The sequence below is a fragment of the Diceros bicornis genome, chromosome 31 (genome assembly GCF_020826845.1).
Source record: "Diceros bicornis minor isolate mBicDic1 chromosome 31, mDicBic1.mat.cur, whole genome shotgun sequence".
NCBI lineage: Eukaryota > Metazoa > Chordata > Mammalia > Perissodactyla > Rhinocerotidae > Diceros > Diceros bicornis.
This window is the reverse complement of record NC_080770.1, coordinates 13,420,734-13,438,270: the sequence shown is the minus strand read 5'-3', so window position 1 is coordinate 13,438,270 and position 17,537 is coordinate 13,420,734. Positions and strand designations below refer to the sequence as shown.

At 42.4% G+C, this 17,537-nt stretch overlaps 2 protein-coding genes across 4 annotated transcripts in view; one reads left to right on the top strand and one right to left on the bottom strand.

The window, feature by feature from the left end:
• Nucleotides 1-11,433, top strand: part of STX3 (syntaxin 3) — a 46,786-nt gene extending 35,353 nt beyond the window's left edge. Inside the window, exons 10-11 of one of the 3 annotated variants that reach the window (XM_058526779.1) lie at nt 244-357; nt 11,259-11,433. In XM_058526779.1, coding sequence (XP_058382762.1) covers nt 244-327 — 84 coding nt within the window. In that variant the 3' untranslated portion in view covers nt 328-357; nt 11,259-11,433. Of the gene's footprint in view, nt 1-243; nt 358-2,872; nt 4,787-11,258 lie in introns of those variants that run through there. The other 2 variants (XM_058526776.1, XM_058526778.1) reach the window with 2 other exon arrangements.
• MRPL16 (mitochondrial ribosomal protein L16) lies at nt 6,838-12,000 on the bottom strand. The gene is made up of 4 exons (XM_058526780.1): nt 11,842-12,000; nt 11,425-11,490; nt 9,515-9,663; nt 6,838-8,671 (listed from the first exon to the last, which is right to left on the bottom strand). Exons 1-4 carry the CDS (start codon nt 11,894-11,896, stop codon nt 8,186-8,188), a joined length of 756 nt encoding a protein of 251 aa, XP_058382763.1. The 5' UTR covers nt 11,897-12,000; the 3' UTR covers nt 6,838-8,185.
• Nucleotides 12,001-17,537: the final 5,537 nt, after the last annotated feature.

Genomic DNA, 17,537 nt, shown 5'->3' with positions numbered 1-17,537 from the left:
TGTGAGACTACAGTGTGAGCTGATAGCAGCTTCATATTTCCATCTGCTGTCATTGCTAGCCAAGAATTAATTTAAGAAATACAAAATATCCTCATGGAATGTCTTTATGTAGAGATATAAGCTTTTTACTTGAATTGATAAGATGCTATGTAGAGGTGAGAGGGGTTGGGTTTTGGTTGAATTACTGCTTTTTGGTTGTTTGTAATAATGACTTGTTTTTGTTTCTCTTATCCCTCTCTCCAGAAATTGATAATTCTCATTGTGGTAGTAGTTGTGTTGCTGGGCATTTTAGCATTGATTATTGGACTTTCCGTTGGGCTGAAATAAGGGCAGCCTGAGAGGCTGCTGCACTGAAATGTAAGTAAAGGGAAGGTTCTCGGGGACTCTGGAGTGGCTCCCTCTTGAGAAATTAGTCTGGGATTTCAAATTCCACTTCTTCCCCTTTGTGATTGTCCTTGGACACACGAGCTCTAAACGTTTAGTAGCCTGCACATTCTTTCATCTCCTTAGAATTCTCTTCTGGGGTTCTGGCTTCAGGACACGGGTCGGGTCTCCTGCTTGTTCGTATCCTGTGGATTCTGTCCCTGCTTTCTGTCTTGCAATGTGTTTCTCCACCTATCCTCGTATAGCTGAGCACATCATTTTCATTCTCCTTACCCAGCAAGCATGCTCCTCAGTTGGGTACAATCTATCTGTTGGATCTGGAGTTTGTCTTCTGAATTCTTACCGGCTTTCATGGATGTTGGGCTTTGCTTTCTGTCTCCTTTTCAATGGAAATGAAGCTTTGATTGGGATTTGGGTCTGATGGGTTTTGTTTGTGGCTGACTGGGTGGATCTCAAATGATATAGTGGCTAACCTTTTTGAGTGCTGAGTTGTGCCAGACGATGTACTAATCACCTTACACACACCATTCAATCCTCACAACACCCTCCTGAGGTAGGTGCTGTGATTATCCACATTTTACAGATGAAGACACTCAGGCTTAAAGAGAAGTAACGGGGCCAAGTTGGAACACACAGCTAATAGTGGACCTAGGAGAGTTCTTGACGACATCTTAGCTTCTCTTTGTAAAACAAGGTAGCCATTCGTCATTGTCTACAAAGTCTAGAGAACCTTAGAGGATAGTGACTTTAAAATTTGGCTATTTATTTCTTTAAAATCTGGTAAAAAGAATAGAGCTGACCACTATATCAGGGTTTCATGTGCACAGCAGTAGCATCACAAGAATGATCTAGTTATTGGGACGGTTAAGACTTCTGAAATATTATTTTTCTGAGTAAAACATAGTATGTATTGTTTAAAAAAGGCCTAAAAAGTACAGAAAGGTGAACAGAATTAACTTTTAATATTATTGCTGATAAACTTGTGGCATGTTCACACACTCAGACATGGTTTTACACAGTTCAGACTATATTATCTCTAGTTTTGTACCCAGTTACAAAACCATAAGCATGATTACACATCACTGAAATCTCTTTGTGAATCTAATTTTCAACACAAGATTGTGAATATACTCTCAATTATTTAACATTTCCCCAATGTTGGAGGTTTTTATTATTTTTTTGCTGTAACTAATAGTATGACTAACATATGATATTTTCTCATTTCTATTTTCTCTTTATTATAAATGCATACAAGTGGACTTACTAACGTAATAGATATAAATATTTTTATGGCTTGATCCATACTACCAAGTTGATACCCAGAGCTGATCCTTCACTTTACTTTTGATTCAGTGTGCTGCTTGCCCCTTCATCCTCCTTCCGTGTGACTACAGGGTCTGAAAGTCAGATTGTTATAGCACTAAACATTCACCTTCTTCTTGAGAGATAAGCAGCAATGGGGTGATCAACCTCTCATAGGCAATTGAGTGAGTGTTTCTTTTTTTCCCCTGACATTTGGAGTCTAGTCCTTGATGTTTTTTTGCTTGTCAAGTTTTGAGTTTTGTTGACTCGTAACTGTCTCATTGGGAAGAAGAATTAAGAAAAGGTATAATAGTTGATATCTTTGCATATCTTTGGATGAAAGATGTCTTGCAAATTCATAGTGCCCTTACCATTCCTAATTTCAGGAATTCAGAATGTAAATTAATCATTTTTTAAAATGAGGAGACTAATTAATGTTTTTAGTTGACTTATTCGATCTCTAAGATGCTAAGTTGCTGGGCAGCTGTTGAGTTGCTTACCATAGTGTATTCTTTACTCCCTGACAAGGTCAGGACTGGTTGTTACTTCGGTCTGGACTCCCCTCTCCTTCCATGTGACCTGAGGGAGAGGTTTCTGAACAGGAGGGAAGGAAGACAGCTCACATTTATATGCTCCAGTTATGTGCCAGCTGCTGCTCTAGCATAATAACATCATCCCCATTTTCAGATGGGGAAGCTCATTCTTGCTCAATGAAGTAAAGAAACTTGCCCAAGCCTTCACAGCTCATAAGGTGGAGCAGCCCTAATATGACCCCTGAACTTTCCCATATTCTTTTCACTGTGCCTTTCTGCCTTCTAAGAGAAGTGGGGGGCAGGGAGGAGTAAGGGAGAAAATTCTAGTACCAGAAAGCTTCTAAAATGTGTATTTGAAAGGTGCTGATGTGGGTCCCTCAGCGAGAACAGGTATTTTCAACCACTGAGTATGCCTCCCTACTGACAAGTCCTTCTATGGGGTTTGTGGTAGCCTGTGTGAAGGATTCTAGAAGGCCCAGAGATATTTCTGTTTTTTCGTTTCATATAATGGGGCTTTTTGTTTCTTGTACAGGGGGATATTTAACTCCAGGTCCTGTCTTGAGTATGCCTATTGGATTTCTGAGGTTTAGTGTTGACTTTTCTATTGTTCTCCTGTTTGTAGTTATTTCTGATCTTTCCTCGCCACTTTCTAGGTTTGTGGCTTAATGTTGTTCTTCACCATCATCCTGTGCACTGATCAGCTCCTCTCCCTGCCTCTCTTAGAACCTGATTTTACTGCAACCTGGTGTGGCCACCCTTGTCTTCAGATGGGAATGGAGTTGAATGGCCTTCCTGAGAGAGAGTGGGACCCAATCCTTTGTTTCCTTGTAACCATCCTTGGACCTGACCTGGCAAACAGTCTAGCCCTGGAGGAATCTAATCTGCCTGATGCAACCCTGAGTTCTCCCCAAAACCTTCCCCTGCCCCACCAACTCTGAAGTACCGTCTCTCCTGGACTGTACAAACCAATCCAGCTTCTCTTTCTTTCCTCTGATGTGTCAAATTATGCCTCGCACCTTGGAAAGCCTATTTGAGACCTTCCCAAGGTGCTATATTTTCTACCTCACGGAGTATTCTTCTCCCAGAAATTGCAATGTATTTTTTTTAAGGGGGGGTGTCTTTAACAAAGCAAAGGGGTTCTTCCAAGTTTGGCAACAATAAGGCTTGACCTGAGTCTTCTACGTGGCACGATCCCAATCCTCAGTTTGTTGTCCCTATGTCCTGAAAATACGAGAGACTGGAATATGTCATTTTGGTCTTAGAAGCTGACTTGTTTGAAATTAAATCTTAAATTAAGCTCTTAGCCTGTTCAGCTTGATGGCCAACTTCGATCTTTACGTTGTATTCTCTCATGTTTACTCAAGGAGGCACCAGGATGATGCAGTTATCTGAGGTTACCGTTTGTAAAGGCAGAGGGTATGGGAATTTGTTTCCATGTCTAAGTCTTGGAAACTGGCTGTTCACCGTTAGAGTGATGCTTTGTGAAGCCATTGCTTTGAGGCCAAAAATAACCAGGCACTTAAAATTGGGCCAGGGACAAGGTGCTTGAGTCTCAGGCTCTGGCAGTGTGGACTGGTGTGAGTCTTCAGGCACTCATTTCATGTGTTCTAGATGTATTTTTATAATATTGTGTGTGAGATGTACGTGCATATATGCACGTGTCTCTCAGGAAGTAGAAACTACAAGTGGAGGATATTATAACCTCAAAAAAAAAATAACCTTTAGCTAGGCTAAAAATTAGGTAAGAGACATTTGCTTACTTGCAAATGAATCATGGTAGAAATATGATCTTCCCACGTCATCGAGAAACCTGATTTCTAGATGAGTACTGGGAGAAAGAGATCTTTGGGGTGAGGACTAAGTTGATCCCCATTAAGTTTTTCTGCTTAGAGGACAGGTGTGACAAGTTGTGACATCTCTCCCCACCTGCTGCCTAGGCCAGGCTTGTCCTGAGAGCATCCCACAGCAATTTGATATCATTCATGTCACCTTTGGGATGTCCTGTCTCCAGGGCTGAGTCAGTTGGGGGAGACCAGGGGCTACTGAGTAGCTCTTCCTGCTACCAGGTTAATGAGCGTGACAAGTTCTTTGTCTCCCCCAATTCTTGTCACAGAGGAGGGAACAGCCGGGAGATTTTCAGGTGTAGTGATTGGGCTGACCCAGTGGTGAGCCCCTTAGATTCCCTCCTGGTCTCTGCCAGTCGGCCTGACTTATATTTCAGCTTTGACTTGAATCCTTTCTAGCACAGGGTGAGCACCCTGATCCAGGCACTGCCCACTGGCTTCCTTCGCAAAGGCTACTAACTCCCAGTCATCGCCCAGCACTCAGACAGAGCCAAGGGGATGCCCTGTTGCCCAAGGCTATGATGTCAGGTACTGGACTGGCTCCAGCAACAAGGGCAGACAAACTCTAATCACAGGCCTCTTCTTTCCTTAGATTGAGGCCTGGGGCTTATATTTTGGAATACAACAAGTGAATGTTTTTTGTTGTTTGTATTTTTTTTTAAATGTAAACTCGATTATTTTATTGTTAATTTAAAAATAAATGACTTTATATTGATTGTGAAATGCTTCTGGCTCTGTTTCCCTGCATAACACTTAGGGATTGGGTGCCACCATGTGGTCGTTTTTGTTTACGTTTTGGAAAGGGGTTAAAATCTTTTTTAACCATCTCTGGATCAATGGATCAAAAGTTCCAATTTTTGAAAATGGTTTAACTCTCAAAGACTGCAATGTAACTGCATTTGAGGTGCTCCCCCCAAAAGAATTCAGTTCACTCATTATCTGCCTCTAGGAGGAAATGGGGTAAATCTGACGTGATGGTATCTAGAAGGCAGAACAACATACTAACCATCCTCCAAGATTGCTGTTGATCTAATTTTAGATCTTACCTAGAAGTAACATTTCTATTCACATTGTGGGTTCTAGAAGCCAGATCCATCTCCCTTTTCCTCCATATCCTCTTCCATGTCCCGATCCAATTTTGTCTCCCTTCCTTTGGAACTCTCTCTGCACAGTGATGTTGTTTCTCACGTGCTTTTTCTTTTGTTGTCTGAATGAGCAGAAGAAGATCATGATCATGATTTGCTGTATTATCCTTGCCATCATCTTAGCTTCTACCATTGGGGGCATATTTGCCTGAAAAAGGTGAGCCATCTGTGGGGAGGGTCATGCACTTACTGGAAACCTGTGCATCCTGAAGGTGTTGTTTGTCACCAGGTGCCCTAATCTGAGTGGGGGTTAGATGCTGGAATAGATAAAGATTGGAGAAAACTAAGGAAAGAGATGTTTCATAGAAAAATGAGTGAAGAATGAGTTGGTAGTAGGTAGATGGGGAGACAGAAGGTGGCAGTCTGTTACATAACTAGGTCTGGTAGCTTTGTTCAGAATGCTTTATATAAGGATGTGGATTAAAAAAAGAGAAAGGATGTTGATTTCTTGCAGCAAAATTTGGGCCAAATCATCTGGGAATAGCAAAAGGAGAAAGATTAGTTCTTACATTAGAAGCACCCTGAAGTCTTTGGAAGAGGGCCACACAGTAAACCCAAAATAAATAAATTTCTTCCCTTACAAGGTGAGGACAAGTTAAAACACCCTTGTGAGTTGAGTGATCTCTTACCCCTGCAGAAGAGGGACTTGGCAATCCTGACCTCAAACATCCTGCTGTATAATCTGTGATTTTCTTTCCCTCCATTTTTTTTATTATTGCCTTCAGCCCTCACAGATGGATCCTCGACTGGCATTTTTAATCCTTCGTCCACCTCTGTGGTGCCATCACTTCTCCACTGCAGATTCCTCAACAGCTACTCCTCTTTCCTTTATGAAATTTCTTGTGACACAGGGCGTCAATCAACTACCTATTGAAAGTTATGCAAAGGGAGACTTATGGCAATAAGAAATTGGGTGGCGGGCAGTGGTGAAGGAACAGGGAGTACAGCAATATATGGCTGGGCAGGAAGATGGTTTAAAGGAATGGCCTGCAGGGTAGAGAGAAAGCATAATAGGTAACTGTAATAGGTAATAGAAATAAAACTTATGGCCTGCAGTGAGGTTACGGCTGCGAAGAGGCAGATATTGTAGCATACCCAGTTCATCAGAATCTTATTTAACTGCTGTTAAGTAGATCAGGATCAGGGCACTTGTTACTTCTGCTCCTCAAGTTCTTCTAGGTCTCACCCTTGACCAACCCTTCCTTCTTCAGGGTCCAGTAGTCTAAAGTGAAGACTGTCTAACAATAGGCACCGTGCATGTCTTGCTCACTGCTGTGTCCCCAGTGCTCAGCACAGTGCCTGCCACTTACAGGTGCTCAAGCATCTATTGACTTAATTCCCTATAGTTAAGTTTTGATTTCCGCTCATGGATAAGTCCTTGGATTTGACTCTTAAGCCCTTTAAGACATCAATGGGAAGTGGTTTGTTAGTATCAGAGGCTGTGTAAAAATTCCCCAACCCTGGGAATGGGTTGATCCACTTACGCAAAGATACAACAGGCCCCCCATTACCACAATGTATACTTTAAAATCCTTTTTCTATGGATGGTGATGGTGGAGTTCTATCAAGAGCTTCTCACTCTGCAAAGATGGCTGGCTCCAGGACTGTGGTTCAGTAACAAAACATGGAGCCAAAACAAAAGTAACAGGTTTATACCATGACTGAACTCCCAACAGTCATCAATATCATGCTCTATGAACCGTAACAAAGCGGAGATGAAGATGGTAGGTCAGAAAGGTGAATCGAGGCTGTCACTCCCATCACTCCTCACCTGATTCACATTGCCAGCTGACCCTGTTGGCCAGCAACGTGTGTAAGAAACTGTTCCAAACACTGTCCCAATTCAAGGTTCCAATGTGTTCGAATGCAATTTAGTGATAAGTTATATTACAAGAGGTTCACTAAAAATACATTAAAAATAGTATACAACTCTTGAGGACCACACAATTGTTTAGATAAGTTTGTCCTTTGAAAGTAAATTATTTTCTTTGCTGGAGATCTTAACTTTTTAAGAAAGTGGCATATAAAAATTGACATTTTAGTCAGTGTGCTGTTTTCTACCCACTTTCAAAAGCAAAGGTTTTAATATTTCTATCAATTTTTACGTCCTTTAGTTTGAATAGAGGATAGAGAACTATTGCTGGCTAGCTCTGAAAAACAGATTAATCCTGTTAAGGGCAAACAGGGAGCTGGTACACTGGGGATCTGAACCACGTGGGGCCATCCCTCATCCAGCAGTAACTGTTTGAGTGCCGTGTGGCACACTGCACGGCACCAGAACCTGCAGGGACATAAAGATAGAGCCCCCCACTCTCCCTCCTCAGAGAATTTCAGACCTAGGAAGGGCCACACAATTGCAACCTGTTTTTGTCAGTTCCTTTTACTCAAAGGCAAAGGTATGTTCTTTGCCATATTGTCCAGTATCCCCCCTTGCAAGACTGAGAGAAGATGGGTAGCTGGGCAAAAATAAATATCTGTTGAATCAATTAACCTATGTCCTATTGTTCTTTGCTTTGCTTTTCTAAAACCGTTTGAGTCTGTTTTTGTAACTAAATAAAATATCATAGAAACTAGCTCCTGAAGTATATATCTATAAAAGGTAGTACAGATATTAAGTTCAACTTACATCACAGGTGGGAGATGCAAACATCTGCCTCAGCCCTGAAGATGTTTATCTTATAGCCACAGAGACCCAGAGCTCCTAATAAATAGTCAATCAGGCCTGTTTCTTAATTATTTAATGATTTAGAGTGACCAATGAGAAGTTATATCCTGAGGTGATACTCAAACTTTAATATAAATATAATACACTTTTTAAAAAAATCAACAGATATCGTACAATTTTTCAGAAATCATCTACTCATATGCTGTTCCTTGGTTATGACATCAGAGCTACCCAAAGACTTTAAGGGTAGGCTGAGGGGAATAAAAATGTGGATTCCTTCTCTCTCAATAGCCTATGTACATTTATTTCTCACTACACACGTTCAGGCATGTAGAACTTGCCCCAGTATCGCCCCTTTTGGGTCAAGTCATATGGGCTCAGTACTTTCCGTATCCCCAGCATGTTGGCAGTGGCTATGCGCTCAAAGGTCCAGGGGTTTTGGTTATTACGTTCTCGTTCCTCTTGATCTTTCTGCATCTTCTCTAGAGTCTCACGGCTCACAGCCTTGGCTGGGAAGGGCAACTTGTGGGCAACCTGGTCGAGGAAACCTTGTACCTCTTTGAATTCACAACGCCCGCCCATCTCTACTATGAGGCGGCCAGCCTTCACGGGCGTCACGTAGTGGTCAATGGCACCTTTGCCTCCCCCCATGCGCTGTCCCATGCCCTTGCGGGTGATGGGCTTGAAGGGGGCTGGTACTCGCCATAAGGCAAACATGTTCTTGGGGTCCATAGAGCGGTTGATTGTCAGGCGCATCATTTCAAAATGGCCCCAGTGGAGGTAACCACCACCCAGTGCCTAAAAGGGAATGGAAGAATTAGAAAGGTGGGGATTTAGATATCTTTTATGGGCTTTATTCTTATGTCTCTTCTTTTATAGTAATGGTAGCTTTAATGATACACATGAAAATAAAAATATAAGTTCTAATAAGTATCATGGAGGAAGTCTAGAGTACAGTAATAAATGAGAACGAGGGTGGACCCACTTCAGTGGATAGCCAGGGAAGCCCTCTCTGAGGAGATGACATTTGAAACTGAGGCCAGAACAGTAAGAACTAGCCTAAGAAAAACAGACGAATGTTCCAGGCAGAGGAATGTGTCCCCTGCATATGTGAAGTCCTTGGCACAGCAGAGGGCTTGGTGAGTTTGAGCAGAAGCCAGTTTGGCTGGAGTAGAGTGAGGAATGGGGAGTGGACATATGGTTCTGAGAGGCAGGCTGTGGGAAGAGGACTTTAAATCACATCACTCTGGCAGCCTGATGGGAAATAAACTCTAGTCCACACACATTTGTGTAGCTACTGACGTCAAGTCTTCATGGAAGATACTTGATGAGTAAGGAAACAGCTGTCCCACATCCTAAGTTGTGGATAGCTTTATTTTTACCAGAGGCTTGAGAAGATCTCATGGTCTGATTATGGGGTCAATTAGGTCACCTCTTCCTTCTGCTTTTACATTATTTTCACTCTACATTAAAAAAAAAGTATATAACTCAAATGTTTACTGGGTAGTGCAATCAGTTTAAAGAGCAACTGGTGGCAGTTCTAACAAAACTTGTGGAGGAAGAGACTAGAATTAACTCAAAGAGAATGAGATTTTGTTAATCCCTGGCTTCCATCCTGTGGCTGCTTGATGCTGAACTCACCAAGATTGCAAAATTGCCTTCTGTGAACTCAGTTGCTTCAGTGGAAGGTCCTCGTATGTCTCTCAAGTTTTTAGATTCTCTTCTCACTTTTGGCACAAGTGGTACCCTTTCAACAAATCTAAGCTTGGGCTTTTCAGGAATGGAAACATCTAAAAGGAGCACAGACAACCAAGAATAAGTAAAACTACCTATCTCAAAGGACTCATTTTCTTCCTAGAAAGATTTACAACAATCAGGTGAAAGTCTTAAAAAGAAAGTTACCACTGAAAAATAATTCCAAAAGTATATTAGGGTTTTCTTGTGGATACTTTCATTGACAGTGGAATCTTCTGGCTATGACAAGAGTTAATGCAAATATTTCTGAACCTTTGAAGATAGCAAAGTTTTAACCTTCAAACCAAAATGCATTTATTAAATGCCTACTCTGTGCCTAACACTATAAAAGAGACCATTTGGGAAGGTATAGAGATATAAGACTGTTGCAGAATAACACTAGCTAACATTTTTTTCTTTTGAATGTTTACTAAGTGCTGGACATTGAGCTGAATGCTTTATAGGCATTATCTCATTTAATCTTTAAAACAACTTTATAGCCTTGGTAATGTTTCAGGGTTCCCTTTTTAAAAATTTTTAACATTTTAAAGTTTAACACACATACATCAAAGGGCCAATAAAAAATGTACAGCTCAATGAATTATCACAAAGTGAACGCATAAACACACCCACAAAACTATCACCCAGATCAAAAAACAGAACATTTGGCAGGTAGTACTTTTAATCTCCATTTTATAGAAGAGGAATTGGAGGCCTAGAGACATTTTATAATTTGGTCTAGGCCATCTAATTAAAACAGCAAAGCCACACAGTAGGACAGTTGTTTTTTAAACCACTACACTGTCACTCTGGATGTTAATGGTAGACGAAAGAATACTATATTGTACATGAAAATATTTAAGTTCTCCTGCTCTACCACATTCTTGTTGGGAAACTTAACAACCTAGGAATTTTTTGAGTGCTCTTTCCTTTGTTTATGCAGAGGCTTTTCATGCTAACCTGTACATTTCCTACAACTGTGCAACAGCTTGCTGGGCGAGTGTGGGTGGGCTGAAATGCAGGCCAGACATATCTTTATCATGTCTGACATTGTGACAATTGGGAAAAAAAAATTACTAGCTTGTAAGTCATTTAAAACATTTCTATAGTAAAACAATCATGGCTGTATGCAGTCAAATATACAACAGGATATTTCAAGGACTATCAAATTATCAATGGTCTATTCAGGGTTACAGAAACTGCCCCCCAGTTTTTCCATGCAGCTCCAAAGAAACTCAGTAAAGCTTTCTCTCGCCTACAAGTCCATATATACTTCCAGAGCATGTAGCAGTTTAACAGTTATGTGTAGAAGATAAGGCCTTCCGAGGTCAAGGCCCCTTTCCTTTTTTTTGAGATTTCCAATGTTACAAAAAAGAAATGGTAAATTAGCTTTACAAAATTGTGGCTTGCCTTAAATGTTCATATTTAACAAATTAATGCTTTTCACATAATAGTTAAATGACTGCATATATGTAACCTCACTTGGAGAGAACATCAAAAAGTCCAAATTTGAGGCCAATGAGCCCTAGCAAAGGGTGGACCATGGGCCACACTCCGGTGGTAGGCCATAGGGGAGATATCCCATGACACATTTGCTCCCTAAAATCCGAAGCCTTTTTTTGGTCTCTTTTGCTCTTTCATTTATCTCTAGTGCTCAGAACACTGCTTGGCATACAGTATGCCCTCAGTACCTATTGACTGAAGGAGTGAATGCCGATAGGCTAAGCACAACAATACCCCGACGTTTTCATCTGCTCTCCGCTGGGTCCCATCGGAGAAAAGACTTACAAACAGGAATATGACAGATAAGCTCTCACCCTCAAAAGTTGGCACCGGGAGCAGCGTCTTCAGGCCAGCACTGGCGGGCGGGGATGCCCAAGAATCTAGAAAGACAAATCAAGGTCAAGGACGACGCGGACAGGACTAGACCCTGGTGCAACTTGGGCCCAGGACACTCCTGACGGAGGCGTCCTGAGGGGTGGGGCGCGGGTTCCACCAAATGGGCTCCCAGGCTCACGCCCCCAAAGACACCAGCCGGGGTCTCCGGGCGCCGACCTCCCTACGCGGCTGTGACCCTTTTGCACGAATCTTACGGCGGAAGGGGCGGCAGCAAAGCGCAGGCCCTACCAGGGCTTCAGCAACCCCATGCGGGGCCGCCTTTGAGTTTGCAAGATATAGGATCTGGGGTGGGGAGGAAAAAAGGAAGGGTTGGAGGGACCAAGGGGACTTCCGACCTGATAAAGGGACTCGCAGGAGGGGCGCACTGGCCCGAGCCAGCAGCCGCCACATGGTCACGCGCGTCCAGCTCCGCCGGGCTCCCCGCAGCGACACCGGCGATTACCTCGACCCGGGTGGACACTGCGGAGCTCTAAACCCACACTGGAATCATCGGCGCTGGCGGCCGGAAGTTGCGTTCGCGCCGGTGCACCCCGCACAGAGTCCCGACGGAAGCAGAAGAAACCAGATCCTCGGGGCTTGGGTTCCGGTGCAGGGTATGCTGGTCACGCCGGGGAGCCGCTTTGGCTTTCTGGGGTTGTCCATCCAGTCTGGTGTTTTTCGCTAGAGGATGGCATGGTGGCTGGGCGGGGAGTTTTTCCGCAGAGTCGCATGCTGAGGAAGCCTGAGTACACATAGCAAGTTGGTTCCTTACAATTCATGACATGATGCTACTTCTCCAGGGGGTCCCTCAAAGACTTCAGGAAAATCCCACTGATTATCATCGTCTTAACATTTAGTGGGCACTAGCGATGTGTCAGGCATTGAGTACCTTATCACTGCATTTACCTCCCAACAAATCCACGAGATAAGTAAATCATTACATCCACTTTGCAGATGCCATTCCAAAGACAAGGCAGGAAAACAGCACAGCCAGAATTCAAGCACAGTCTGTGTGGCTCCACAGACCCCAGTAAATGCACCATATCATAACTTGATGTCAAGTTAAAATGAAACAATGTATAATTATTCTGGGAGACTGTTGGGCAAATCATTTTTATGGTCCTGAAGCTTTTTAATATTTAGAATGAGGATCTTTTTCCAAGCTTCTGGGACGCAAATGGGATTAGCAAATTGAGACTGATATCTGTTGTACTTAAATCATGCTAAATCTGTGTGTGGTCTTTCCCCAAGGATTAATTTCATAAATGGCAACAAATAAAACCTGTAATGCTTGCAGAGCTACTGGGAGAACTCTCTTTGTCCACAACTTTATGCACTTCTGGATTATCTGCACACTGAATCTGCTTCAAAAGAGTTAGTGGACTTTATTACAGACAATCATTTCTGTCCCAAGAGCAAATGTAAACGGTCAACTTTTGCCCCCCACCCCTCACCCCCCAAGATGATGTCAGGTTCTGGGCAGCTCTTCTGTGCTCACCACTCCCCTCCACCAAAAGTGAGAGATCTAAAGGTGCTCAGGCATTTAAAAATCTCAAGCTTGTGTAACAATATTGTGTAATACTGTTCTGAGTGGAAAATAAAGGGGCAACACAATCACTCTTTGACTGGTCTCCAAGTCTTTTGGTGGCCTAAAACTTCCACCTCATTGTGTATTTTAAAAGAACTAGACAGTATACTCGAAGTTCTGCATTTAAATACTAACCATAGGGGCTGGCCCGTGGCTTAGCGGCTAAGTGCGTGCACTCTGCTACTGGCAGCCCAGGTTCAGACCCCCGGCGTGCACAGATGCACTGCTTGTTTGGCCATGCTGAGGCCGCGTCCCACATCCAGCAGCTAGCAGGATGTGCAACTACCACATACAACTATCTACTGGGGCTTTGGGGAGAAAAAGGGAAAAAAAGAAGGAGGATTGGCAATAGATGTTAGCTCAGGGCCGGTCTTCCTCAGCAAAAAGAGGAGGATGGGCATGGATGTTAGCTCAGGGCTGATCTTCCTCTCACACACACACACACACACACACACACACACACAAATAAATAGTAATTATAATAATGTCTATTATTCTTTGCAAGAGTTGTGTTGGGTACAACGGAAATACAAAGATGAAAAAACAGTGATTCTGTTCTTTAGGAATTTATATTTATGTGGGGACAATGTGCCGAACATACAAATAGCTGATGTTGAGATATCAGAAGAGAAGTGCAAATAAAGGACTGGGAAAAATCGAAAGAGGGACCTGAGATCTTCCCTGATCCCTGAAAATGGTTTTTCCACCTTCAGTTTCTCACAGCTCTTCATTTACACGTCTCTTGTGATATTTCAATGGTAGTTGTTTGTAGGAAACTGAGGTCCAGAGATTAAATGATTTGCTACACAGCTAGTGTGATGCAAAGTAGGGGTAAGAACTTTGGTGTAATTCTTACTTTTACTGGAAGGGTTTGCTAAAATCTCCCAAAACTTGCATCAGACTTTCCTGAGACCTTTGTTAAAAATTTAGGTATCGGGTCCCTACTTACTAAGTCAGAAACTCTGAAGGTGGTGTTCAGGAATTCCTAGTGTGGACTAGCTCCACAGGTGATTCTAATGCCTAATCAAGTTTGAGAATCAGTGCTCTGTGAGCACTCTGAAAATTTAAAAAGTTGAGTATAGGTACAAGGCATTGTTTCTGGATTATCCAGGCCTACATCCACTGGGATTTATATGTATTTTTTCCATCTGTGTAAAAATCATCTAGCACCTCAGTTTTTAACCTTTTCTTATTTTAAAATCAAGAGAGAACAAAAACCTGTAGCCGAGTCCTGGGTCTGGTTGTTGACATACATGAGGCACACACCCGTGTGTGTGCACGCTATCTCATTTTAATAAATAGATTGGGTTTTTGCTTATCAAATTCTAATCATAATATCATAATATAATAAATCACCATGGAACTTCCTTGCTCCAGGAAGCCCACAGAACCTTCTTAAGGGGCTTGTTAATATTACCTTCTTTATCAGTTTAGCTTCCACGTGGTGTAGAGCATTTCTAAAAGGACAATGGTGCCATAGATTTTTCCCCTACAAAAGACAACATACTCTAATACAATATTAATAATCAGCATACCAGAGTGACTTGCTGTTTGCAAAGAGCTTTCATATACACATAGGTTATCTTATTAGAATCCTATTTTGTAGATGATAGTGGTGGAAACGAGGCATAGAAAAGGCTTCACTCATTTAACAAATATCTATTGGGCTTCTACCTTACCCATGAGAAAATTGAATGTGTCTACATGCATATTGGAAAGCTTTAAAGTCAAATTAGATTCAATCCCACCTTGAGGAATAACTAAAATTTTACAGGAGAGCTATTTTCAGCATTTCTCATTGAGTAAGTCAACAGGCACAAAGAATGGATCAACTCTTTAACTGTTTGACCAAGAAGAGGGAACAAAACCAGAACTGTTGTTCTGGTTTCTGTCGGCCTTCACAGACTATATCCATAGTATCCCATGAATGGTTTCATCATAATAAATGATTCCCTATTGTTGGGTTATTTATAAATCTGTTATTATAGACCACACTGTAATGAACATCCTTAGACATATCCTTTTGGTACTGTTTTGGTATTTCTTTTGGGCAAATTCCAAAAAGAGAAATTACTGGATCAAAGAGAAGTTTCATTTAAAATCATTTTGCTTCATACAATTGCGCAAAATTGGCCTTCACCAACAATGTTTCAGAATGCCTATTTATCCACACCCTTGCTGAGGAAGGATATTATAATTCTTTTAAAGCTTCACCAGTATGAAAGGTGAAAAAGCACATCCAATGTTATGTTTACAACAAGATTGCTTATGACTCACTTTTGCCTGAGGCCCCAAGGTATATGGTAATCTCCATATTCCAAAGTGAGGAATCCTAGGCAGGACTTATAAAGGAGGTGGTAGGAACTGGCTTTGCTATTTTTAGCTCTCCACTTTCCTCTAGCCTGTAAAAAGCACTGGAAAAACCAAGAAAGGAAGTGGAGACTGGAGATTACAACAAAGATGTCTTTGGACAGAGTTGTTGGTTGGACTGTGTTGTACTCTGAGTTGTACACAGCCGTACTGTGAGTTTCGCCTCCCCTCCCCAGTGGCTGGGATGGGGGTGCTCTGTCAGGCTTAGCGAGGGACTTTTCAAGACCACGCAGAGAGCTCGATATGGATCCTCTGCAATTTGAAGGGGATTGGCGTTTGATACAGGCTTGACAAAAGCCTATGTTGGGAGGCTGATCCAAGCTGCCTGTGGCATCAGGGGGCTGCAGTTGGGAAGTAGCCACATTCCCATTGATGGCGGGTCAAAGGTGTGCATATCCTGTTGACCAGATGTGGACCCCAGTGCAGTGTGCCGGTTTAGGGTTTTCTTATATTTTGCCCAACAGGACCCCATTGAGGGACAGAGGGAAAGCAGCTGGAAGAGGTGTAATGATGGATGTGCAGGGCCCGAGGGAAGAATCATATGCAACTGTCCAACCATTCAGCAGAGATGAATTTGCCTGTATCAAGGGAATTGCAGATGAGACATCCTCAGCTTAGGGTAGGATGTCTGTGTGTGTGTGCGTGTGGGGTGTGTGTGTGTGTGTGTGTGTGTGTGTGTGTGTGTGTGATGGTTCTCCGTAGAACCCATAAAGCACCCATGAGAGAAAGAGTATACTTTAAATTATACCCAGATCCGAGTCAGTTACTGTTGGGTGCTGTATTAGTGTGCTATGGCTGCTGTAACAAAGTACCCCAAACTGGGTGACTTAAATAACAGAAGTTTATTGCCCCACAGTTCTGGAGCCTAGAAGTCTGAAATCAAGCTGTCAGTGGGGTTGGTTCCTTCTGAGGGCTGTGAGAAAGGATCTATTCCAAGCCTCTCTTCTTGGCTTGTAGATGGCTGTCTTCTCCCGGTGTCTCTTCACATTGTCTTCCCTCTGTGCATGTCTGTCTGTGTGTCCAAATCTCCCCTTTTTATAAAGATGACATTATTGGATTAGGGCCCACCCTCATTACCTCATTTTAACTTGATTACCTCTGTAAAGACTGCTTCTTCAAATAAGGTCACGTTCTGAGGTTCTAGGGGTTAGGGCTCCAACACATCTTTTTTTTGGGAGGGAAGGGGACACAATTCAACCCATAACAGGTGCAATGCCAGTCAGCCATCCCAGAGGGGTCAGAAACAGAGGTGAGACATCAGGGCCAGAAAAGATCTTACTTGCCTGGTAAAAGTGCAAAGTGAGGAAATAGAGACCCCTCCCTCTCCACTTTATTTTCGCTACTGTCTCTGTGTCTGGAGCAGGACTGAGCTAGGGGTGGGGAGCAGCTCTATCTCTAAATGAAATTCAGAGTTTTGACTATTACACGGGATTGGACATTTTAGTTACTGAAATGGAGAATGTTTTGTGTGACTAGAAGTGACAACGCAACTTTTTTTTTTTAATCAGAGAGTAAAGAGAAAATGCAAAAAACCAGTCTTACCGAGTTGGTTTGGATAAGCAGTTGCAGGGTAAATTAAAGTTGATTTCTGCTAGCATTCTATGAGTCCTCCTTAATATCACTTACATACTTATAGGTTAGTTTGCATTTTTTTTTTTTTTTGGTGAGGAAGATTGGCCATGGCAATCTCTTGCCAATCTTCCTCTTTTTGCTCGTGGAAGATTGTCACTGAGCTAACATCTGTGCCAGTCTTCCTCTATTTTGTATGTGGGACACTGCCACAGCATGGCTTGATGAGCAGTGTGTAGGTCTGCACCCAGGATTCGAACCTGCAAACCCCAGGCCGCCAAAGCAGAGTGCATGAACTTAACCACTATGCCGCCATTTGCGTTTTTTGAAATGACTAGTGTGTTGAACTTTTTCTCATATCTTTGGTTTCGTATATTTTTGTCTACTTGTTTTTCTTTCAATTTTTTATTGTAGTAACATTGGTTTATAACATTGTATAAATTTCAGGTGTACATCATTATACTTCTATTTCTGCATAGATCTACTTGTTTTTCTGCATGTGTAATTTGCTTGCTTGTGTACTTG